This window comes from Ahaetulla prasina, chromosome 1, assembly GCF_028640845.1.
Source record: "Ahaetulla prasina isolate Xishuangbanna chromosome 1, ASM2864084v1, whole genome shotgun sequence".
In the NCBI taxonomy this organism is placed as follows: domain Eukaryota; kingdom Metazoa; phylum Chordata; class Lepidosauria; order Squamata; family Colubridae; genus Ahaetulla; species Ahaetulla prasina.
The window spans coordinates 331,773,480-331,799,000 of record NC_080539.1 but is presented as its reverse complement, the minus strand read 5'-3'; the positions used below and the strand labels follow the sequence as shown (position 1 = coordinate 331,799,000).

At 35.8% G+C, this 25,521-nt stretch overlaps 1 protein-coding gene across 1 annotated transcript in view; it reads left to right on the top strand.

Annotated features, from left to right (window-relative positions):
- The window catches only part of ITPK1 (inositol-tetrakisphosphate 1-kinase), a 127,406-nt gene that overhangs the window by 25,176 nt on the left and 76,709 nt on the right, over positions 1 to 25,521 (top strand). Inside the window, exon 2 of the mRNA XM_058162603.1 lies at positions 5,197 to 5,221. Coding sequence (XP_058018586.1) covers positions 5,197 to 5,221 — 25 coding nt within the window. The remainder of the gene's footprint in view (positions 1 to 5,196; positions 5,222 to 25,521) is intronic.

The window sequence follows — 25,521 nt, the reverse complement described above, 5'->3', positions numbered from 1 at the left end:
TCAGGACAATCTTTTCCTAATTTACCTTCTGCTCAAATGGAAATTTAGTCTTTTGTTTTTATATATAAATTAGAGTAATTTCCATTGGAAACTTGTTATTTTATTTTCTAAAACTCCTGTAGCCATTGCTGTTTGAATAGTCTGTATTCAATAATGTATAGTGTGGTTGCTTTGTTCACAGTCTGTTCATACAAATGCACCTAACAAAAACCAAGAAAATTATATTACATTTCTTTGGTATATGAACTTGCTCTCTATATTTTATAACCCCTTGTTTATAGTTTTCAATTTATTTATTGATTTATCAATCAATCAGTCACATTTATATGGCTGCCCATCTCAGAGAAATAACTCTGGGCAGTATATTATCTGAGGTCAGGTAATTGTCATTAACTCAATAAGCAATGATTACACAAACCATTAACACAGTGTATAAATCCAGACATAGAATTAATAATTTCTCTGTATCATAACAGATATGATTTATTATGACTTGCAAAGTAAATCCTATTTTCTGTTCATATTATCTTAATTTGTATGAATTAGCAAACAAGATTTTAGTAACCATTATGAATAAACTACTATTTTGATGGCCATGCTCAGCCTCATGTTTCCTTGACTGCTAGCCAGGGAGTAGTTTAAATCCTGAAATATTTTTAGAGAAAATTTGAGAGGCATGTGTCTTATTTTAACCCCAAACATTTAGTTTAATTTGCTTTTCATTGTAGATACCACAATGTCTACATTGAAAGCTCTCTCAGATCTTTAGAAAAAAAGTTATATATGCCTATGAGTGTGGGAAGGAATTTTAAGACTAAAAGATAGTCAATCAATTGTACATCAATCATTTCACTGTCCAGAAGATCATCCTTAGAGGAGAAGTTTTCAGATAATCACTAACTTGCTTCTGCCAGGCCTCAGAAAGCAAGATGCCAAAAAAGTTTCTAAGAACCATGAAGTTTCATCATGTGATCTAGTAGTAGTTCTTTTACCACTGTTTATATCACAATACATGAACCTACCATTAGAAAAAAAACTGCACAAATTATATCTACATGGGTCACAGAAAGAAATGATGTATGCTAATTCTTGATGAATAAATCACTGCAAGCTCAATTTTTCATTTTTTTCAGTTATATCACTTTTATCTTTATATACCGTTTGAATGAAAATAAAATATTCCATATATCTTAAAAAAGAAAAAAACCTGTACATTTTGTGAACCTACTCTTTCACATGTTTGTGTGCCGAGTTTATTAAATTCTGGAATGTTCTTAGGAAAATAGGAATCCTTCTCATTGTCCTCATGTTAAACCTAAACACAGTACAGGAGACCACAATCTAAACATGGTGAAAGAGACTGGCTGTAGGTTGACAGCAGAGTGAGATAACTGTATACATTTTTTCCTTATGTTGAAAGGAGCAGAATTGAAAGATTCTGAGTTTGAAAAATTCTGTGCATTTCTGTAACAAAATTTTGTGGCTAAAATTAATGCCATTCAGATTTGAAGTTCAGTATTCTTATTCTGACCCAGATCTATGCAGTGACTTAATTCTGATTGTTTCCTAAGAAATTCTCATTGTTACCTGTTTACACACTTTTCATTTCTTTCATTTTATTGGTGTAATCCTTTTTATTATTGTAAGCCTCCTAGATTAGCCCCACAGCAAGATAGGCAGCAAATAAATTTAGCAAAGAAATAAGAATAAAACCTATAGGATTAGGAAGCAATAAATTATTTAGCGTCTAAATATGTTGTATCATAGTATTGTTGTGAATTGCCCAGTGTTATTTTTTTCAGGTTGGATGGCTAGGTAAACCTTATAAAGAAACAAGTAAATAAAATTTCCCGAAGTTCATGCCTTTTTATTTCTTCTAAGAGATTCCTTATAATCTCTTAATATGCCTTGCTGACTTTATATTGTCAAAGCCCTTTTAATCTAATATTTTGATTAAATGAATTTGGAGTCAATGACCATTTTAGGACTAGTTTTCTAAAAAAATAACATTTTAATTTCATTTGCTGGAGAACTGAAATGCTTCAGTATATTAATAAAATTGTAGAATACTGCCACGTAGATTATGTACGAACCTCTTAAAGTTATTACTGGCTCTGTGCCTGTGTGTATTGCCACCTTAAGTATTTTTAACTGTTAACGACAGCAGAGAAAAAATGAAAGAAACAAGTAATCATCTAGTTCAAAACATCCCACTACCAAAAGCAATGGATGATTAGTTATTTAGATTCCTCTATTTTTTTCATATTTCATTTATCACGAATCGGAGCTCTTTTTTGGCATTGTTTAGGTAACAAGCTCTAATAGTAAGAGAAAAATGGATTTTCCCTTTTAAATAGTCAAATCTTCAATCAACGAGATTATGGTTTAGACTTTATATCAAGTTATTTTTTCATTGTGAGACTTTTAACTGATCTCATTCCTTTGTAAAATTTGAAGGGACAACAGTTCAAGTTCTGGTTTTCAAAATTTATTGTCTTTATTATAATCTACCTTTCCTAACCTTCCTCCTACATGATGAAAAACTTTGAAATTAAATACTGAGTGCTGGCAGGTCTTATCTAGCTTACAACGAGTCTTCAACAGGATTTCTGCCTTGCTGACTTTATACTGCCAAAGCCCTTTTAATCTAATCCAAGAAAGACTGTGAGTATCACAAGTAAGAGGAAAAGGATTTAGAATGTGTTTTGTATGCATTAAAGAATCCTGATTAGGTTGAAGGTCAGATCAACTTTCACTATCAATCTTGACAAAAGTTACTACTCATGATATGTTCTTGTATATTAGAAATGCTTTGAATAAATATTTGGTCTAGTGGTTAAAGGCACCAGACTAGAAAGTGGGAGATCATGAATTCTAGTCCTGCCTATCTTAGCCATGAAACCCAGCTGGGGCTTGGGCCAGTCATCCTCTCTCAGCCTGACTCATGTCACAGGGTTGATGTTGTGGGCAAAATAGGAGGATGAAGGAGTATTAGTAGGCATGTTTGTCGCCTTGATTTATTTATATAAAAATAAAGGCGGGATACAAGTAAACAAACCAATCTTTGTAATAATAAGTTATTAAAATATAACCAGTATATTTTAATAAAACCTTGTTTTTAATTAAATCTTAATATCAACATTTCTAGAAAAAAGACTGTAGAAAAGATAAAACTGCTTTATTCAGACTCTGACGTTTAGAGTTATTAAATCCCTGAATAATTGTGTCACTTGCTGCTTGATCCTTTTTTAAGGAAATATGCTGAGCATCAGTGCAGTGCAAGATTACTTGAACCTTTTTGTAATAGAAACATCAGTAAACTATGGTCCCTAGTAAAATAATATAATGGTCCACCTCTTTTCAGTTCAAAAGTCAAAAAAGAAAAACAACACTCACATGCTTAATTAACACTCACTGAAGCATAAAATATGTCATACCTTGAAGTATGCAATTTAAAAAAATCAGAGTAAATTTGCCTGACTTTAGTTGGTTTCTTTCTATTCCCGAGAGCACATTCTTTGGCTGTTATGCTGCTGTTTCCCTTTGATCATTTCATATTTCTAACATGGAATATTTACTCCTCTTATAGTTTAACTCCTGCAAATTCCTTCTCAGTTGCTTTTGAGCTGTTTTTGGGGAAAGTATATGACTTTCTGGAATTGATTGCATTTTGCCTTATTGCCAATTTGATTTTTTAGGAATATCAAATATAACTTCGAGATAATGTATGGGAGAATCTATGAAAATACAATTTCTTATAGTAATTAAAACTAGCTGATGCTTCAAATATTTGTTGGATTTCATTAGTTTAGATATAGGGCTATGCAGTACTTTAAATTTGATATGGAAGAGGTGTTTTAGAACCCCCACTAATAAATATATCACCTGACTCCCAACTCATTAAAGCAGCCAAGATCATGTGGCCACAGCCTAGAAGTTTCATATGTGAAGGTTTCTATTTACAGCCTTGCAATCCTGGAAATACATGTATCTGCTATAATAAGTTGCAACGGTTGTTGCAATCATAGCACAGAATCAAAAAACATTCTTATCACAGGTTTTTCAGTAAATTTTCATATATTCCTGAAATAATACACAGGTTAAAAATGATATGAAGTACATGTAGGTGTGCTACAATGATTGATGTGCTCAGTAAAAAGAAAGTTTAATTTCTTAAATTGCTCTCTTGGCACCATTGTTATTGTTCAATTACATTTATTGTTTCATGCCATTTTTCTTATTTAACTTTAGAAGTGGATACCATAGTCCTTTTTTTTAGTTCTTTCTTAAGTACGTCTGACTGGAAGTTGGCAAACGGACTGTTTTCAGCCTCCGGGGGGGAGGCCGTTTTCTCCCTTCCCAGACTCTTAGAAAGGCTCTTGGAGGCTGGGGAGAGCAAAAAACGGGCTTTCTGGTCCCAGCAGAAGTTGGCAAATGGGCCGTTTTCAGCCTCCGGAGGGCTTCCGGGGTGTGTGTGTGTGTGTGTGTGTGTGGAAGGCCGTTTTCACCCTCCCCAGACTCCTAGAAAGGCTCTGGAGCCTGCTGAGAGAGAAAAACGGGCCTACCGGGCCATCACGTGCTGGGAGCATAGGGGGGGTCATGCGCGGGGGTGGGGCACATAGAATTATGGTTGTGGGCGTGTGCACAAGCCCTCGCTTCTGGTACGCAATGGCAAAAAGGTTAGCCACACTGGTGTGTTGTGTTGTGTAAGTGTAGTGTAGTGAAAATAGTATAGTATATAGTATATAGTATACAGTATAGCATAGCATAGCATAGCATAGCATAAAATATACTATGCTAATTGTACTACCAAATTGTAGTTTAAACAGACCTTGAAATTTAAAAAGGTTGTTTTGCTTTATGCTGATGCATTTATTATATTTTGTTTTGGAAATTGGGATTGCAAAATGCTTGAATTGTAATTCTGCTGAGTTATAAAACCTTCTAATCAAATATTTTCTTTGCTCAAAACTAAATGTCATTAACTTTAATAGAACTTGTTCACAAATCAGTAAATAGTATAGAAATGAATCACAAAAGTTTTAAATTATCAGAAGATTTCTTCTGCTGAATTAAAAGTTTAATCATTCAGGGGTAAAATCATCCCAAATACTGTTTTACTGATGTTAAACTTATAACTGGCTATGTATTTCCCTAACATATATATATTTCTTTTTTCTCCTTTTGTTTCCCCAGGAAAAGAGGGATAGAGGTTATACAGGTGAGTGCATTATGTTTGATTTCTATTTTAATGGTTATGTTTATGCTAGTATGGCATCAATATCTTCTGATCTTATATATTCGCATATAAAATAATTTGAGAACATCTAACACTAAAAGTTGACTAAAGGGAGTCCTTGACTTATGATCAGCCATTTTTAACAATTGTTCAGAGTTTCAGTGGCCTTGGAGGGGGTGCTTTATGGCTTGTAAAGCACTTCTGTCCCTTGTAAAATGTTGCTCCCCTGCCCGTATTTTGGGCATGGCAACTGACTCATGTTTGTGACCAGTTGTAGCATCTCACGTTCACATGACCACAATTTCTAACTTTCATGCCAGTTATAACCACATGATACACTTAACCACTATAAAAATGATGTTTGGTTATGTGGGTGCCTCAACATATAACTATCATGACTTACAAGCAAAATTACGGCCCCAATGTGGTGGTAAATTGAGGATTATCTGTAGTTTATGAATTTTTATGAATAATAATTGCATATATGAGTAACCCCAAATATTATTGTATTTAAAATTTTCCTTGTTTTAAGGTTGTAGATTTGTTATTTGTGTTACAAAAGAACAACTATTCCAATTTGTACAGTGTGGCAGATGGAAGCCACTTGGTTTTCACTTAATCTAGCAATGTTGCATATAGAGAAGGAGAAGTACGAGGCCTTTAATTTAATTGACATGTATTTTCCCTTGCTTCAATTTTTATGCAAATCAAATCCCTCCTATACTTTGCAAATGCAAGATAGACCAGTTCAAATTCCTGTAATTCTCCTAGTATATTATGTCTGTTTCCTTCTTTTCCTGCTTTCTTCTATAATTCAGTAATGAAATCTGCAGTGTGATTTGACTTCATGTTGTATTTATCAGTATTGCACAATTTGAAAACCAGAAGGAGAATTGTGTTTGTATGCTGTGTAGTAACCCTTCTATTTTTAATACTGATAGTCCTCGAGCTACAACCGATTGAAATTATGATAGCGCTGAACAATTGGCCCTCAGACTTCCAGCCATTCCAACACCTCTGCAGTCACATGGTCATGATTTGGGCACTTGGCAAGCAATCTGTACTTACAACTGTTTGCAACACCCCATGATCACATGATCACTTCCCTGCTGGCTTCCCCAGAAAGTCAATGGAAAGCTGGCAGGGTAAATAGGAGTTCACTGCAATAAATCACAATGCCAGCCACTCATGTACCCTTACCATGACTCCCTTATACCCCCATGCACCCTTTCCAACTCAAGTTTCACCCTTATGCACTATCCCTGAATCATGCTTCTCATGCAACCCCGTGCAGCCTTTCTGACCCCACCATGCCTTTCACACACCATCTTACACTTGTCTAGACTCATGCAGTGCCTTTGAGGCACCCCCATACAACTTCTTCAACCTGTACTTCTTACATAGCACAGTGCAGTCGCCAGACCTTCATTGTACCTCTCGTATATTCCTTCACTTCCTCGCATACTCATCCTGACTCTCACACATTCTCCCTCCCCTCCAACCCCACCTACACTTTCCCTGTCTTTCTGCGCTCATGACATGCCAACCATTTGCACACCTTCCTTACCCTCACTGCGCCTTCCTTGCTTTCCAATTGCATCATTTAGCAATGAAAATTCCAATCCCAATTGCCATCATAATCAAGGACCACCTATATACTTCCCAAATCCATTCAAAGTCTTTAAGGAGACACTCCTAGCAAAAAAATAGTACAAAGTAAAATAGTGACCATATAATTCATTCTAATTTATCTTCAAACATAAATATTTGGTGCCTCATAGATCATTGTTCTTAGTAAGAGATATCTTGTGACATATGCATTAATTGAAAACTTGTATATCTTCTTGAAGTTGAGCAATGGTAAAATAGTATCTGTGATGAAATTTTCTAGATCCATGTCTAATACAGAATAACAGAGTTGAAAGAGGCCTTCTAATCCAATTAGGAATCCCTATTCCATTCTGGACAAATGGCCATCCAACCACTTCTTAAAACCTGTAATGATGAAGCACCCACAACTTCTCTAGAACGAACCATTCCACTGATTAATTGTTCTCATTGTCAGGAAATTTTGCCTTAGTTCTAGGTTTTATCTTTCCTTGATAGGTTTCCGCCTGTCACTTCATGTCCTGCCCTCAGATACTTTGGAGAATAAGCCCTTTTCTGTGACAGCCCCTTAGATATTGCTATCATGTCACCGCTCATCCTTCTCTTTGTTAGACTAGACATACCCAATTCCGGCAACTAATCATCATATGTTTTAGCCATCAGCCCTCTAATCATCTTTGTTGCTGTTCTCTGCACTCTTCGATTTCTCTGATTGGTAGTGCCTCAACGTTTTTAATTTCAGTGACACTAATAGAAAGTAATAGCTTTTACTGTAAGAATTAAGTAGCTTGCCTTTTGTAATCTACACATTAGAAGCACCGCTGATACTATCTTTCAAAACCAGAATATTTAATGCTTCAAAATATACCTAATAGTTACAAAGGCATATGGAAGCAAGATTTATATTTATATCTGAAATCAGAGAAACTACTTTAGGAATCCCCAAAATTCCTGTTGCCTGATTTGATGTAGGAAGTAAAATATGGCTGATCTGCATAGTGAATTAGTCCATTGAAATAGCTTGCAGGTAGAATAATGCATGCTTTTATGTATTGTTTTTGCTTAGAGCAACCTCCTGTCTCACATATATGTTAGGTTGCTGGATGGAAAGGCTAGGAATTGTAGTCTACTATATCTTGAGGGTACCAAATTGAGGAAGATTGAATTAAAGAATTTAAAACCGTATTCATATAATGAGGATTCAGGAATACCTCAGCTTTAAAGTGCTTGCCCTAACCTAGATTACCATTGTAAGCAAATCAACCTTTGTGATTGTTGTGTGTGGATTAAGGAGGGGGTGTTAAAGGTGCTGTAACTCTTTATTTTGTGCATGGGGAAATACAGTCGCTTTTAATTTTTTTATTTAAAATGTTGGTATAGTCATTCTTGATCTAAACAAGGACTAAAGTTCCACTCTGGATTGATGGCAGACTCCATCGTTTTCTGGCCTCCACCCAACCATCTTTTATTTTCATACTGATGTATTCTTGTTGTTTTCTTTTTCATTGTTTATTTCATTGTTCTATTATTTTACTTCTGTTTTGTTTACACTCTTTTAATTTCAGCTTTTTATTGTAGTAAACCATCTATGATAGCCTCATGGTGAAAAATGTGGCAAATAATTGTAACAAAAATACATAAATAAAGTATATAAATAATTCAGTTCCAAAATGTTTATGGTCAGAGTTGTTGACCTTGATGCATGTAAATAATAGTTACAATCAAATTAGAAGTATGCAGCCACCCAAGACCATTAAAGATATAACCATTTGTCTGAAGTGTTGTAGGGTTTCCTGCCTAAGCAGAGGGTTGGACTAGAAGACCTCCAAGGTCCCTTCCAACTCTGTTATTATATATATTAAAGAGGTAGAAAATTTATTGTAAAAAAAGGATCAAAATGTGATACAGTACACATTCCAAGAAATGAAAGTATGATGAAACATATTGAAAGCAAATTTCATTTCTAGATAAAATAATTTAGTGTGATTTTACATCTATAACTTAATCATTCTTGATGGGTAGTTGATCATTTAATATTGTTAGTAGCTGCTCCTTCATAATAGAGGTCAAAACTTATTAATGGCAGTTATTCATATAACAAGAATTGCCAATATGCAGGAATTCTTTTTTAGCAGCAACAAAAACAGCCAGTTATTGCCTTAAACCTCTTTCAGACATTGTTTTCTTTTTCTTAGTGTGATGTCTGAACCTATCCCAAGGAACAAAGCATGGTTTTCAAACTATAGGATGGATGAATACATTTTGGTGCCCAAGCAAACATTGCTTAATATGACATGATCATGTAATCTTAAACTGAAATATATACTACTTAGGAAATGATCTGTATAGATTAGTTAAAAATTATTGTACTGTATATGAAAAAAACCAAGATAGGGAACATATTTGTCAAAAAATTATTTTGTCCTTTCATAATAAATACAAATATACACGAAGCTTATAAGAAGTTTGAAAATTCAGTTTTGAGTACAAAGAAATAGAAGTTATTATAGGTTTATTGAATCTGAAATAGCTGGTAGAGTAGAAGATCTTTTAAAATATTCTATTTAATATTTAATTGTGTTTTGGAAAGTGAGATTTGAAATACATTTGCAGAAAGAAGGTGCTAATTTCTCTCCTTCTCAGTGAATCAGCGTTGTGGGTAATAAATTCTTCTGAAGCTGTAGTCTGCCAGAAGTAATGTGAAGATTTGGTTTAAAATGTCAGTTCACAAATAATAGAATAACATTCTTGCATTCTATATTTTAGTAGCTGATCCAGGTATTATTAAATCAAGTCCTATTAGGATTATGTAAACCGTCAATCTGAAACTTTCTTACAGAGTAAAGGCCTAGATTAATGTATATGAAAACAAATGCATTGCTTTGTCTTTTGCTATGTTTTTATTTCGTTTGCGCAGCCAAAATCATTTTTCCTTATTCTTGTTATTTTCTAGAGTACATTAAACCCAATGCTATTCCATTCACCTTTGCAGCTTGGTGGCCTGGCTGGGGGGGGAGGAGAGGGGAGGAGAGGGGAACTGGGCTGTGTGCCCGCTGGTCCACCACTTGCACATGTTGAGCACGCGAACACACACTCCAGCCAGGCACTCACGTGGCCCAATTCCAAATAATCCATGGTCCGGTAGTGGGCCACAGCCAGGAGGTTGGTGACCCCTGCATTAGTGAACTTTGAATTGTGTTTTTATAGAAGTGCTTAGCTACAGCAAAAATAGCTATGGGATGAAGGTGACCCTCCAAGTGTTGTGAGATAGTGATACCTGTTATCTCTCACAATTTACTTTTGTTAGTTAAAGCCCATGGAGTCCAACAATGTTTGAAGCGCCACAAGTTGCCAATCTGTGTTTTAAAAACAAATTGATTATGTTGAGAAATCAAAGCAGAATAAATTGCAAATCAAATCTTAAATTCTGTCTTGTTGATGGATTCTGAGAGCATGGCATGCAGTAAAACAGCATGGATGGATCCCATATAAAACTATAAAAAATAAAAGAGGAAGAGCCCTTACATTTACTGATAACTTTGTTATTCAAATTTGTTGCGATTCAGTCTGAACTAGCAGATTATGTCCAAGAGAACATTGTACTTTTTCAAATGTATTTTGTCTTTAACCTTGACTTAATACTGTCCTCTCTGATGTGCTTGCTATTGCAGCCTGTGTGAACTGTCCTCCATTTTTGTGTATAATTTTACTAATTAAGCATTCCGTTACTTAATAGCAAAAAGGTTAAACATTCATGTTAGAGGTTTGAAATAGGGAACTAGCTACCCACTCTCTGCTGGTTATATATTTGCTTGTTTCTGCAAAAAAATTGGGTGGGGGACATAGCAAAGTCTGATAAGTCTTTACTAAATGTGTAGCATTAAATCACTATTTACAGTGATTTCGATTGTACTTGAAGATGTCACTTTACTGCTGCTGAACTGTTCTGATTGCAATGTGATAAAATGTGGAAGGTAAAAATAAATAAATCCTTAAGGGATTTAACTGAAACTCTTATTTCTGAAAATGGACAAATCCGTAGCTAGATCAAGTTTATAAAGTTTTATTTAAAACATTTCTTATATTAATAAGGAAAATAGCAATGCTAAATATCCTAAATATTTAATGAACTGATAGGAGGAATATTTGTGTTAACCAGAATTGCTTTTAATTTTTCTTTCCAGTATTACATACTATTGAGCTAAGCCTGATAGAATTCTCATATTGCTGGCATGAGTCATTCTCCTTGAGTGGTTAACAAAATAAAGATTAAATCATAAAGCATACAGTGTAAAGAAACAAACTAAAAATAACTGTAGCAAGTAGAAAAATATGGGACCTATTTGTTTTCTAGTTCTTGATGAATTGCAGTTTGTATGGCTCAGAGTTTAAAGACGCTGAGATTGTCAGCTGGAAAAGTGGAAGTCTCTGTTTGAGAGTTGAGATTGCGTGACGGGGTGAGTTCCCCTTACCTACCTCAGCTTTTGCCAATCTAGCATTTTGAAAGCATGCAAAATGCAAGTAGATACTATAAATATGTACCACTTTGATGGAAAAGTTACTGTGTTCCGTAGTTTCATGCTGGCTGAAGGAAGTGTCTCTCAGATAATGCAGGTTCCCTCAGCTGAGAATCGGAAATGTGTTGTATCACCCCCTTGAGTTGGTCACAACTGAACAGGAGGAATCGTTAAGCCTTTTTAACATTGAGCAATATTTGAGAGGTCACTTTGATCAAAGATCAGAAACATTTAACATGCTAAAATAGCAATAGCACTTAGACTTATATACCGTTTCATAGTGCTTTAACAGCCCTCTCTAAGCAGTTTACAGAGTCGGCATATTGTCCGCAACAATCTGGGTCCTCATTTTACCCACCTCTGAAGGATGGAAGGCTGAGTCAACCTTGAGCTGGTGAGATTTGAACTACTGAACTGCAGCTAGCAGTTCAAATAAACTCTTGGTTTAAAAAAAATATTTTATGCTGCAGAAAATGAAAACAAATAAAAATTTGGTCACAGAATAGTATCACGGAAGAGGAATTAAATAAAGCTCTATGCCTGAGAATCTAGAATATAGACGTCCCCAAAGAAGGATCAGATATGTGTGCATCCTGCCTTTTTAGAAATATTCAAAGAAGTGTGCAGCCATTCATAAACTGGCATTCCAGTTAAGGGCAGTAATCTGAAAGCAGTGGTGGGTTGCTCCCAGTTTGCACTGGTTCAGGAGAACCAGTAGTAGTCATATTGGGAGGCTCTACCTGCCCGCCTGGAAGTCATCAAATACGTTCTGCGCATGCACAGAAATGGCGTGCAAGCAAGCGAACTGGTAGCAAAGGTAAGTAAAATCCACCACTGCCTGAAAGATAACCACATCTCTGACATCAATACAATTGAACGTGTCCAGAAATATTTTACAAGAAGAGCTCTCCATTCCTCTGAAAACAATAAAATACCCTATCCCACCAGACTTGAAATTCTAGGCTTAGAAAACTTGGAATTCCGTCGCCTTCGACAAGACCTAAGCTTAACTCACAGAATCATCTATTATAATGTCCTTCCTGTTAAAGACTACTTCAGCTTTAATTGCAATAATACTAGAGCAATTAATAGATTTAAACTTAATGTCAACCGCTTTAATCTAGATTGAGAAAATATGACTTCTGTAACAGAATCATCAGTGCTTGGAATACTTTACCTGACTCTGTGGTCTCTTCCCATAATCCTAAAAGTTTTATCCAAAAACTTTCTACTATTGACCTCACCCCATTCCTAAGAGGACCATAAGGGGCGTGCATAAGCGCACAAACGTGCCTACCGTTCCTGTCCTATTGTTTTTGTTTTTCTTTTCTTTTCTTTTCTTCTTCCTATATATATGCTTATACCTCCTTATATTTACTCATATATGTGTTTATATATTATATAATCTTTTTGTATGATACCTACATTGTTGTGACAAATAAAAAAAATAAATAAATAAAATAAGTAATGGTCAACTACCCATTGGCCTTAGGAAAGCAGTAAATAGTAGCGATTTTCAATTATTTGTGCTTGTCATATATGAAAAAGCCCTGGCATGGGCATTCCTATATCATATTTTGAATTTGCTTAAAAGACAGCCTTATCATTATGAAGAATAGTAGTCATGCTGATAACAGTAGTAAATAAGTCTAGCAAGACTTTACTTGGATCTCAACAGGAAGAAGAGCCAAACATAAGAGAGTGAACAGGAAAGATACAATTAAACCATTAGGCTAGAAAATGGGACTGAAATTTTTAGTCTTAGGCACAAAGCCAACTGGGTGACCTCAGGCCAGCCCTAGGAAGGAGGCAATGGCAAACCAATTCTAAAAAAATCTTGCCAAGAAAACCGCAGGCCTTGTCCAGGAAGTTTCTGAGAAATCAGACACAACTGAATGGAAGAAAAAAATAGTTCTGAAGAAGTGTTTGTTCAGCTGTGAATAGTTGCTGATTGCAAGAAGTATATTCTGAGAACTGTTAATTGTGTTTGAATGTATCCTGATAATTAAGCAGAGATATAGAAGGAATATAAAGCAGCTGAGTTAAGCACTATAAGTGAGAAAGGAATACAAGCAGGGGTTTGCTGGTGGAATTAAGTGAGACCTGGTGGGAAGGCAGGATTTGGGGAAATTACTAAGAGGCTTTGCTTTCTTACAAGGGATGAAAAAGTCCTCTTCTGAAAAACTGCTAATTGCAGGGAATGTGTTCTGAGCATTTTCTGGTTTGACTGATTAGAAAAATGGATAGAAAATTATACAATTCAAGAAAAACATATGCACACATTTTTGTTTAAGAAACAGTAATGACATGCTTGGATATAAAATGAGGGATGCGGGAAGTCCTTGCCTTAAGATTACACTGGAATTTCTGTTGCAAAGTGAGTTGGTTGTTGGTGAGTTTTGTCTTATTCTATGACCTTTTTTGCCACAGTTGTTAAGTAAATCATCCCAGTTGTAAATTAATTACAAGCTTCCCCCATTGACTTTACATATTCAAAGACAGCTGTGAAGGTTGCAGATGGCAATCACATGACCCTAGGATGCTATAACCATCATGAATACATCCTGGTTGCCAAGTGTTCAAATTTTGATCATGTGACCATGGATCTACTGTGATGGTCATAACTGTGAGAACTGGCAGTAAGTCACTTTTTTCAGTGCCGTTGCATCTTCAAATTGATGCTAACTAAATGGTTATAAGTCGAGGACTAGCTATATGTGACTTAGAAATAATACTTGTGAAAACTATCTTAGGATGATAGTTGAATATAAGTCAACAATGTGTCATGGCTACAGAAAAGCTTAATGCAATATTAGGTTGCATCAGCAAAAGTAATTGCTGACGAGTAATTCCATAATTTATTTTCTAAATTATGGAAATAATTCTGTTTTACACTGTTAATCTAGCCTCGTGTTAAGTATTATGTTCAATTCCGAACATTACAGATTAAGACAAACTGGAATAGGCTCAGAGAAGGGCAGGAAGAATGTGAAGTGCTATGATGAGAAGTTAAGGGAGCTGGCCATGTTTTGCCTTAAGAAGTTGAAGAGAGATATGATAGAACTCCTCAGGTAACTGAAAGGAAGTCTTACAAGAGACATTCAAATCTATGTTCTAAGGACAGAACATGTACTAATTAAATTAAGCTACAATGTCAGGGGTGTCAAACCCGTTCTCATTGCAAGCCATATCATGACATATCACAACGTTTTTTGCCTTTGCGGAGTTGGGGTGAGTGTGGCCTGCACAGGCCGTATCTGGACCACGGGCCGCCAGTTTGAAAGGCCTAATCTACAAGAAGGCAGATTTTGATAAAACATTAGAAAGAACTTTCCAAAGTAATAAGCAGTTTAAAAATGAAGACAGTTACCCAGAGATTGGTGAGTTCTTCTTTCCCTGGAGGTTTTCAAATGGAAGAAAGAGCCCCATCTGTCTGGGGCCCTTTAATTTGTATTCCTGCAATAATAGAGGATTAAACTCAATTGCCTGTTGCTTTGTAGTTGTTTGTAATGTACTTATATAATGTCATCTGTGGTGCAGAAAAAGTTTAATTGAAAATAGGAGTGGATATGTTTTTAAATATATAATTTATAGGGCAGCAGTGTCATAAGAAATTACAAGTTTTGTAGGTATGTTCTTAAATTGCCACTTTGAAATGAGAAAAAGAGGGGAAAGTTTCCTTCAGTTTTGAAACAGCTGGATTCATCACAATGCTGCAAAGAAGTACATTTGTTTTCAGCATAAGTAAAATACTGCTGAAAATAGTTTGCAGTAGTTGTTGCTAGGCAACACTTGTTTTTCTGAAATATTGAGGGGGTTATTTTATGTGAAACATTAGTCGGTTAAGGAATATACCCAATGAAAGTGAGCTTATAAAATAAATTCTCAATAACATATACATGCAGGCTAAACTGAAAGCCCTACAAGCAAGCTGAGCATGGCTTAAATGATGTTGGAGATCTGATTCTGTAGAACCAGGAAAAGGGTGGTATTTATGTTCTTTCACTCTAACAGTTCCATACAAAGGCACATTTTGTTTGTGCATTGTGACTCAACTCTCATTACACTTAAAGGGAAATGATTGTATATAAATTAATAAGCATATAATAGTGTTGCAGTATTTCTTATAGAACTCCCAAATACTTACCTAGTTCTTCAGGATATGGAACAAGTTCATAGATTTTGTTGTTAAGTTTATACAAAGCAGTACAAGCCTCAGTACAAATGTTAAACATTATTAGCCTGAATCAATCAGCTGAAGGTTGAATTTCTCCTCATTAAAAGTTATATACGCTATTCAACCACAATGTCCAATGCAGATTGGTAAACAGATGCTTTTCAGTTGTTGTTGTTGTTTTTGTTTTTTGTTTTGTTTACATTTATACCCCGCCCTTCTCCGAAGACTCAGGGCAGCTTACAGTGTATAAGGCAATAGTCTCATTCTATTTGTATATTTTTACAAAGTCCACTTATTGCCCCCCCAACAATCTGGATCCTCATTTTACCTACCTTATAAAGGATGGAAGGCTGAGTCAACCTTGGGCCGGGCTTGAACCTGCAGTAATTGCAGGCTATTGTGTTCTAATAACAGGCTGTACCAGCCTGAGCTATCCGGCCCAGGATCTACAGGTGAGTAAGAGTAACTGATCCAAAGTCACCCAATCAGCTTATCTGCCTAAAAGAGGACTAGAACCTGGTTTTTCCACTCCTTGTAATGCACTTTAAGCATTACGCTACATCACAGGTGTCAAACTTATCACATCACATTGCCATCATGTGACATTTCGTAAAGCTTTTCCCATTTGCGGAGCTGGGGTGGGCGTGGTCTGCATGTGACGCATCTGGACTGCGGGCCACCAGTTTGACACCCCTGCACTACATTGACTGTTCAACATACATATGTATGTATATGTGTGTATTAATATGCCCACAGATACATATACTGTATAGGAAAATATAAGCAGCTGCAGTCTGATAAATTCCCTCATTTGCTTATTTATGTTAGTTTAAAAACTTCCATTTGGGATAGATGGAGCAAGAAAATTATAAATTAAGACTGTACAAAGTCTGTACATAAAAATGTTTTAAAATAATAATTCTTGCAACTGATATATGGAAATGTTAATGATAATCTCTTGTGTATTACATTCTAAAATCTCAGAACTCAAAATGCCAGATGACATTTCCAGTGGTTAACTTGGAAAAAAAATAATGTAAAATATCTATTTTCTATTCTGCTTTTCCTCCCAGAGGAACCCAAAATAATTTAAAAAGAAGAAGAACAAAGTTTTAAAATCATTGCAATGAAACCAAAACTACTTAATAAATTAAAAAATGAGGTAAAGCCAGAAAAAAAGTATACATACACACAATGTATACTATACATATGTGGACAAGGATAAACAATATGATGCTGATCAGATAGTTGGCTCTTTTAATTTTTGGAAATTGATGTGCCATAGAGAACAAATGCCATATCAATATTTATATATATTTACACAATGCCATTGAGTTATGCAAAAATTCCATTGAGATCTTAAAAATCAGCATTAAGGAATTTGTCTTTTGGCAATTTTTTCTTCTGTTTTAATGCCTGTGGTTATATTGACAATAGTTTTGTGAATAGTCCAATCTCTTATAACTCTGATTTTATAAATGTGTACATCACACATTTTTAGAATCACTATCCCTAAAAGATTGGAAAACTGGCATACAACTTTCATGATTCAACTGTGCTTTCAAGGAGATCATGATATTTGGAGGGTGCCAGTTTGAAAAAGGCTTTTAAATAAAGTACTGGTAGTCTTTGACACATGACCATTCAAATCTATGACAATTTTTAAACTCTATTCAAAGTTTTAAAATCATCCCATCACATGATACTTGGGTCTTGAACCTGGGCTGTCAGCTTTTCAGTTTACAAGCTTAGGGTCTTTAACTGCTGAGCCACCATACCCCTCTTCTCTATATAGTCATAAGTTATGTGATCCATTCAATATCTAAAGTGCCAGTTTCATGAAACTAGAATTTTCAGTTCAAATGCATCCTATGCAAAAAATCCTAGGCCTCTGGTAAAAAAAAACAACCACTATTTCAGTTGTTAATAGAAAGGTTAACAATTCCGCTTTGCTTCCAAAATATTTCTCTTGCTAAATATTAGCTAATTATTTAGAATGCTTGGACAGAATCCATTGAGAAAGGAATAGAAAAAAGACTGTTGGGCTTGAGTAAACAGAAGGAAATCTAATTATTAGGAACAAGGATAAAGATGGCAGCTGGTGCAGATAAAGAAATTTTTCTAAGTTTTATTGGGTAAAGAATTGAGCCTTACAATTTAGATGCATTAGATGCCTCACTGCAGATGGAGTCTGCATGACCTTGCTAAAGTGTATGTGTGTATATGTAAAATGCACTTTAATGTGTATTAAGTGTTTAGAATTTTAACTCTTTCCTGTAAACAGTCAAATAATTTATTATACAAATATTGTAAATTTAGAATAAAATTTCAGGAAATGCTGATGGCTATATCTATATCTACCTATCTATATAAAAGGCTGTATGTATTTATGTATGTTCCAGCATAACTCTGGAATGCCTCAAGCAATTTCATACACAGATGACTTACTATCTGGAAACAAATACTGTGGGGGTAAGACACCCCTAGCAATCCTAGGTGTGTGTGTGTGTGTGTGTGAAAGAGAGAGAGAGAGTATGTATGTATGTTTCAGCATAACTCTGGAATGCCTCGAGCAATTTCAGGATTGGGATAAAGAAATACTTGGGTAATGCGGAGTTATCTGCTAGTTACTGATAAAAAAGAAACCTGGACATTTTGTGACTGAGTTTATTTTTAAAAAAAAGTTGTTAGAAGCCTTACAGAAAAAGATGGTCTTGGATAAATTTGTGTAAACTTGCATTTTGGGCATTACTATCATAAAGATAGTAATCCAGTTGTATGATTAGGGATGGAGGCAACTTTGATGAATTGAACCTTTTAAAATTCATTATAACAAATGCTAACAAAATTGGTTGAGAAATATACTTGCCCCTGACAATTTTACATTCATTTCTTCTAGTATGGCTTGTATCTATTTTCAAACTGGGATGAAACAGCAAGATATGTTGCAGTAATAAATGCTGTAAATATTAACGTATTTATTAATGCGTAGAAATTAAAATTTCCCTAAATAATTAAATGTTCTTTACATATTCCCACATAGCTTATATACCTTAAATTATGCATATTTGTCCTTCCATTCATCAGTATGCATTGTAAAAAGAAATAAAGTAATGCAGTTATTTGTATTAATTTAAGATACTATTATTGATGTCAGTTAAAAGAAAACACAATACTGTACATATATTATACAATAATGTACAATATTGTAATCTTGCTACTAAAGAAAAGTGGTTATCTACATGCTTACTCAGTGCTAACTTCAAGTCTTCATATAAACTAGTTCTGGGCAGTTTTTCAAAAGAAGGATTGTCCTCCATAAAGGAGGGCAAATAGGCACATTTCTAGTTGAGTTCATACATCAAGCTAATCTGGTTAATTTCTTCTAGGTTAATGCTTCATGTAGACACATTCATTGTGGTTTATTAATAATTTACAATATAGCAGGGTATCACTTATTAGAAAACTTGATAAAGCAAACACTGAGTTAATATAATACATTAACTACCGGTAGTTATTATTGCAGCCTGTAAATATAAGACAGTAACACATACATGGAGGTATAGAAAATTTCATTGAGATTGGATTCCCAGCACACTTGAACCAGCACACATGATTTTTATTAAGCTATACTTGGTTGACTTATGCAAATTATTAAACTAAATGCTATGATTCACAAATCAGTGTAACTTGCATTTTTACAATGCACTACACAAAAGTTCACCAAACCACATTACATTATGCAATGTAATGATTCTTTGACCATCCAGAATTTTAACAGAACTTGACAAATTGTCTGAGTTCACATATTTCTCTAAGCCATGTTGTCATTGTTTAACTTATCATGTGATTCAAGACAGTTTTAGAATTCTGCAAGGTATTAATGTTGGGTTTTCCTTTTTTTGCAAGTGAATGTCTAAATATTTTTCTAAACCCCAGATCATTACAAGAAGTACAATCCTTTACTTGCTTCCCTCGCAGTAGATCTCTTTGAGCTCACTTTTGAATAGGTGCAGGATTAAATTTTTGTGTGAGTATAAGATTACATTGAGAGAAGCCTTTTGCAATTTTCAGGTCATGGCTCTCCAGTAATAAGAGAAGTAATATACTAGAATAGAATAGAATAGAATTTTTTTTATTGGCCAAGTGTGACTGGACACACAAGGAATTTGTCTTGGTGCATATGCTCTCAGTGTACATAAAAGAAAAGATACATTCATCAAGGTACAACATTTACAACACAAATGATGGTCAATATATCAATATAATTACTAAGTAATTTACTAAGTAAAAGACTGTTAAAAAAATTACCGATGCTTGTGTAGTTATGAACTATTCAAGAATAAAGGCTTTGTAATCCTTTATATGTGCACATGTTAATAAAGGAATAAAAGAAACATCACCTAAATTGAAGAATACACAAAGTTACCACCCAATCCTCAAATTCAGCGGTTCTCAACCTGTGGGTCGCGATCCCATTGGGGGTCAAATGACGATTTGCCAGGGGTCGCCTAAGACCATCGGAAATATGGGAAGTATACTTGCGAGTCGAAGAACCGCAAATTCGGCTTCAGGCGCGATGAATTAAAAAAGAGAGAAATCTTTGCTCTGATGTCTCCCTCTCAAGCCAGCTGCAATCACTCCCAATCGCTAGCCTAATCTGGCTTCAGGTGCGATAAACTTAATAGGGGAGGAGTCTCTGCTTTAATGCCTCCGTCCTCAAGGCAATTGCAAGCAGTTCAGATCGCTAGCCAATACGGCTTCAGGCACGATAAATTTTAAAAAAAACCAGTTTGCCGCTTTCTCCCCCCTTCTGCGGCTGCTGAGGCGCGCTGAGATCGCTCCCTAAAAAAAAATAATTTTACGGTTGGGGTCGCCACATTGTGGGGAATTGTATTAAAGGGGTCGCAGCACTATAAAGGTTGAGAACCACTGCTCAAATTGAAGAAAAGTAATACAAATAAATGCAGAAATAGATAAGTTGCGGTGAAGGACGTCTTTGGATATGTTCTTAACATTTTGCTTCTGTTTGCTTTTATTTATGCTTGCCTATGTTTTGACATAACAAACATGATTCAAACAAAATATAAACACCTTTGATCTCTATAGATTCCAAGAGGAATTTGAAGCACTCAGATCTATCTCCTTCCCTCCCCCTTCTCTCGTTCTTCTCCTGACCCATAAAATAAACATAAAGTATTTAGCTTTCATTCCAGTGACATTTTTGCAATTAATACAAGTCTAAAGGGCACCTAGAGCAAAATGTCCTATTTTCTCCAGTACAACATTTTAAAAATATTTTAATTTTTTTGGTAAGGAAAACCCAGGAAGAGATTCTTTTTGTGAGCCCTCTACCTTTTTTGTGTGCCCTCTACCAACAACCAAATTTAGCCATGCTGTTGTTAATATCTAACTGTTAGATTTCTGTTCTAATTGTAAGATATAACTGTTAAGATTTCTGGTTTTGCTGGTACCATTTTTAAAGCATTTTGAATGTATGCATGCATTCTACATTTTGCCCTAAGAGTTGAGCCTTTGAACCTTTCTTTCAGAATTGTGTCACACCACTATAATGACAAATTTGAGGTTGTCTCACCTACTTCAAATACGCTATTTGTCTGCATTTACTATACGAGATTGTAAACCCAACCTCTCTGCAGTGACTCACCTTTTAAAAGTGCTGAAAGTATTAGCAAATGAGAAAAATCTAATTAAAAGGTTTTCTGATGCAGTGGCTCAGGGGCTAGAACATTGAGCTTGTCAATCGAAAGGTCGGCAGCTCAGTGGTTCGAATCCCTAGTGCTGCCGTGTAACGGGGTGAGCTCCCGTTACTTGTCCCAGCTTCTGCCAACTTTGCAGTTTCGAAAGCACGTAAAAATGCAAGTAGAAAAAATAGAAACCACCTTTGGTGGGAAGGTAACAGCATTCCGTGTGCATTTGGCATTGAGTCAGAAAACCACATGACCCCGGAGACGTCTTTGGACAGCGCTGGCTCTTCGGCTTTGAAACGGAGATGAGCACTGCCCCCTAGAGTCGGCAACAACTAGCACGTATGTGTGAGGGGAACCTTTACCTTTAATGTTTTAATTATTTGTAATTTTGGTTGGAGCCAATAAATGTACAGCATTTTTAATTGTTTTTTAGATTGAACTGGTAACCATTAAAAGTTATAATTTAAAAATAGAAATAAGATTGAAAGCTTCCCATTATGAAGCTGAGTTTGTTTCTGTTCTTATTCTGACATTTAATAAATTGAATACAGAAGACAAATTTTTATGTATGCAGTAATTAAAATGACTTCAGTATGAGTGATAACTTCATTTTCTGTACTTGGCATTTATTCTACAGCACCATAAAGTTTCCTTCTGTAAATTTGTATATAATATCCTTAGAATCCTTTTTTGCCTTTATACTTAAAAAAACAACTAGTTCAAATCCTAGAAAAAATATGATTTTTAGATGAAATATGTTGGGGCCTTTTAATAAAGATGGCTACTAAAAATTAGATTACTGTGGACAGTATTATATAATAATGAAACTGATATTGGCTTAAAAAGCAAGGATGTCTTTGCAGTTTTCAGTGTACCATATAAAGTATAATTGATACAATTCATTTCTTTCTTGCCCTTGAAAACTGCTCTAAAACTGCAGTTCTCTGGCTGGGTTGTCATAAATGCTATCCAAATACATTATTTTGCTGCCTATTCATTTCTCATCAAATTATAAAGTTAGTAAAGTAGTATCATGTAGCAGTGCTGTATTGCCCAGTATTCTTCCTTTGAGACTGCTCGCTCAATTCAAAATCAATAATATGTAACTTACTTGGCTTTAGTTAATATCTGTTAATAGCTGTTTCTGAGTGAATTTGAAGAATTATTTAATAAGTTACCTTTCCAGAATTTGATACCAGTTTGCTATGGGTTACATATTCTAAATTGAGGGAGAATAAACTGTGGTTGCAAGGCTGCCTGTGGCTTCTTGTATCTGTGTCTGATCATGATAGTTAAAAATTACAGCTTCAGCCAGTTTGAATCAGGAAATAGATAAAAAACTGGAATAGATACAGGTAGTCTTTGGCTATCAATGGTATAGATAGTCCATGACTTATGACTGTTCGTTTAACAGTCAAAGTTTCACAGCTTCTAGAAAAAGTGACTTGCGACCCACCCTTGAAGTTATGAATGTCACATCATACCCACACATCCACAGTCATGTGAATTGCAATTTGGGCAATTGGTAATCAGCTCACATCTATGATGGTTGCAGCATCTTGCAATCATGTGATCTTGATTTGTGACCTTCCCATCTGGCTTCTGACAAGCAAAGTCAACTGAGGAATCCAGATTTGCTTAATGACTGCGTGACATGCTTAATCACATGATTCACTTAATAACCATAATAAAAAATGGGTTTGATCTCATGCTGACTCACTTTATGATTACTTATGATGGAAATTCCAGCCCTATTGTGGTCATAAGTTGTGGGCTACTTGTAATTGGAATTGCAATTTCCATCACTAAGCAATACTGTAAAGTACAACATTACATGATCTCATTGCTTAGCAGTGACAATCCCAGCATTGTTACAGTTAAGTGAAGATCTCCTCACAACCTCCTGCCAGCTTCCAACAACCAGGGGACCCGACAGGTAGTTGCAAATCCCATGCACAAAGATGCATGGGTGGCCATTGAGAGCATGATGGCACTCAGGATGGCTGCTGCCATGTGCAGTAAACTTACAGCTTTCCCAGCTTCATTGAGATGTGTTTCCACAATTTAAATAACCATTTATCTGCAGAAAGATCCATATATACTTTGCAGTAAGAAATATAAAATATCCCTGCAGCAGTTACTAGATACAAAGCTAGTTCAGTATAGCTCACTGGAATATTAGGTTTAGTACCGTAGTATTTAATAAAAATGTAGCACTAGAAAGGAAATTCATTTTTTGAAACTGTTTTAATTCTGTTATAAATCATTTTCCAAAATTGTTGAGCCACATGTTGTTATTAAATACAAAACAAAAATAATGTAGCCTGATCAATACATTTTCAATTTTTTTTAGAAAATTAACTTCTATTTTTAACAATGCTAAAGTAACATACCAGTGATAAACATGTACCAGTTTTTTCTAGGTATAATGGGCAGAATACAAAATAACGGATTTGGAAGGGACCTTGGAGGTCTTCTAGTCCAACCCCATGCCCAGTGAGGAGACCCTATACCAGGAGTGTCTAAACCAGGGGTGAAATGTGAAATTTGTTACTACCAGTTATATGGGCGTGGCTTGGTGAGGTGGTGGTAATGTGAGTGGGTGGGCGTGGCCAACTTTTTTTTTACTTTTAAAAGCATTTTTTTCTACAAACAAAGAGGTTGTTAAAAAATGCTTTTAAAAGCGGGACTTCCGGTGGCGCCGCTCTCTTTGCTGGACGCCTGTAAATGCGCCCCATGCTGAAGTATTGTAAAAGCCGGCAAAAACAGTTAAAATCAGCTGCTCGCCGGCTTGAAGTACCCTCCCTGGGAGAAAGGGAAGGGAAAGAGCAGCGGAAAAGCGGTAGAACTCTCCAGAGGCTTTGCTTTGTGAAAGTGAAACCTCGGAGGGTCGAGTACTGCATAACTCCGCTGAGCTCCGAATCCAGCACGCTCCTGCAGTAGGAGGAAAAGAAGAAAACGTCCACCTCTGCTCAAGTGACTTTTCTTTGGATCTCTGGATGCAGACGGAACAAACACAAGTGATCGATCATTGGGATTGCAAGTAATGAACCTGACTTCTACCCTTTAAGAAAAGAAACTTTCTATTGTTTCAATTAAGATTGCTGAAAATGGCGTCTGAGAGAAAGTGAAAGTTGGAAGTTGTTTGTGTAATCAAGTGGAGAGTGTATTTGTGGACTGTTAAAGTGGTAGCTCTCCTATATTGAAAGGAAGTTAGAAGATAGAAAAAGTTTTTTTTTTAATTTTACATCCTTGATTCTGACTTTATAACTGAACTTTAATTTGTAATTTGAAATGGCTTCTAAACCACCTAAGCCTACAACAAGAAGGGGATCTGAAGTGGGTATGGAAGATATGTTTAAAGAACAGACAAAACAGCGAATGATTGTTTTTCTCTTTTGAACTATACCTTGTGTTTGTTCTGGGAAGTCAGGAGGGGGGAGGGAGGAGGTGGTTTTGAAGGGAGGGGGGAGGGAATAGAGTGGGTGGGAGGGGGGGAAAGGGGAGTGAAAATTTTTGTACAAACTTTTTCAATTAAAAAAAATGCTTTTAAAAGCTTATGATGATCAGGCAACTCAGCTGGGATCACCAGAGGAAAAAAAGCTTTTAAAGAGTTCTAACGATCCCAGCTGAGCTGCGCGATCATCAGAGATTTTTTTTTTACTTTTAAAAGCTTTTTTTCGGCGGAAGAAAAAATGCTTTTAAAAGTAAAAAAAAACCCTCTGATGATCGCATGGCTCAGTTGGGAGGGGTGGGCGGGATTTTTGCTACCAGTTCTCCGAACCACCTTCCGCCATTGCTACTGGATCAGGAGATCCAGTCTGAACCGGGAGCATTTCACCTCTGGTCTAAACTCAATCTCATTGCAGACCACATCGGGATTTTGCTTGCCCTTGGGGGGCTGGGGTGAGAGTGACCTATGATTGCAGGTGACTGGGTGAGCATGGCCAGGACGGCAGGGGAGGGTCCCTGACTTTTTCCAGGACAGCCTGTGGGCCATGTGTTTGACACCCCTGGACTAGCCCATCTATGTCTGATCCTTTTCCTTGGAGAACAGCTGTCAAGAATCTCATGTTTTTCCTCTTTCTAAGTACAGGTAGTCCTCGATTTACAGCAGTTCATTTACTGACTGTTTGAACTTACAACGCCACTGAAAACACTGTCTTATGACCATTTTTCACATTTAGGATTGTTGCAGCATTCCCATGGTCATGTGATTTACATTCGGATGCTTGACAAATAGTTCATATTATGACGGTTGCAGCGTCC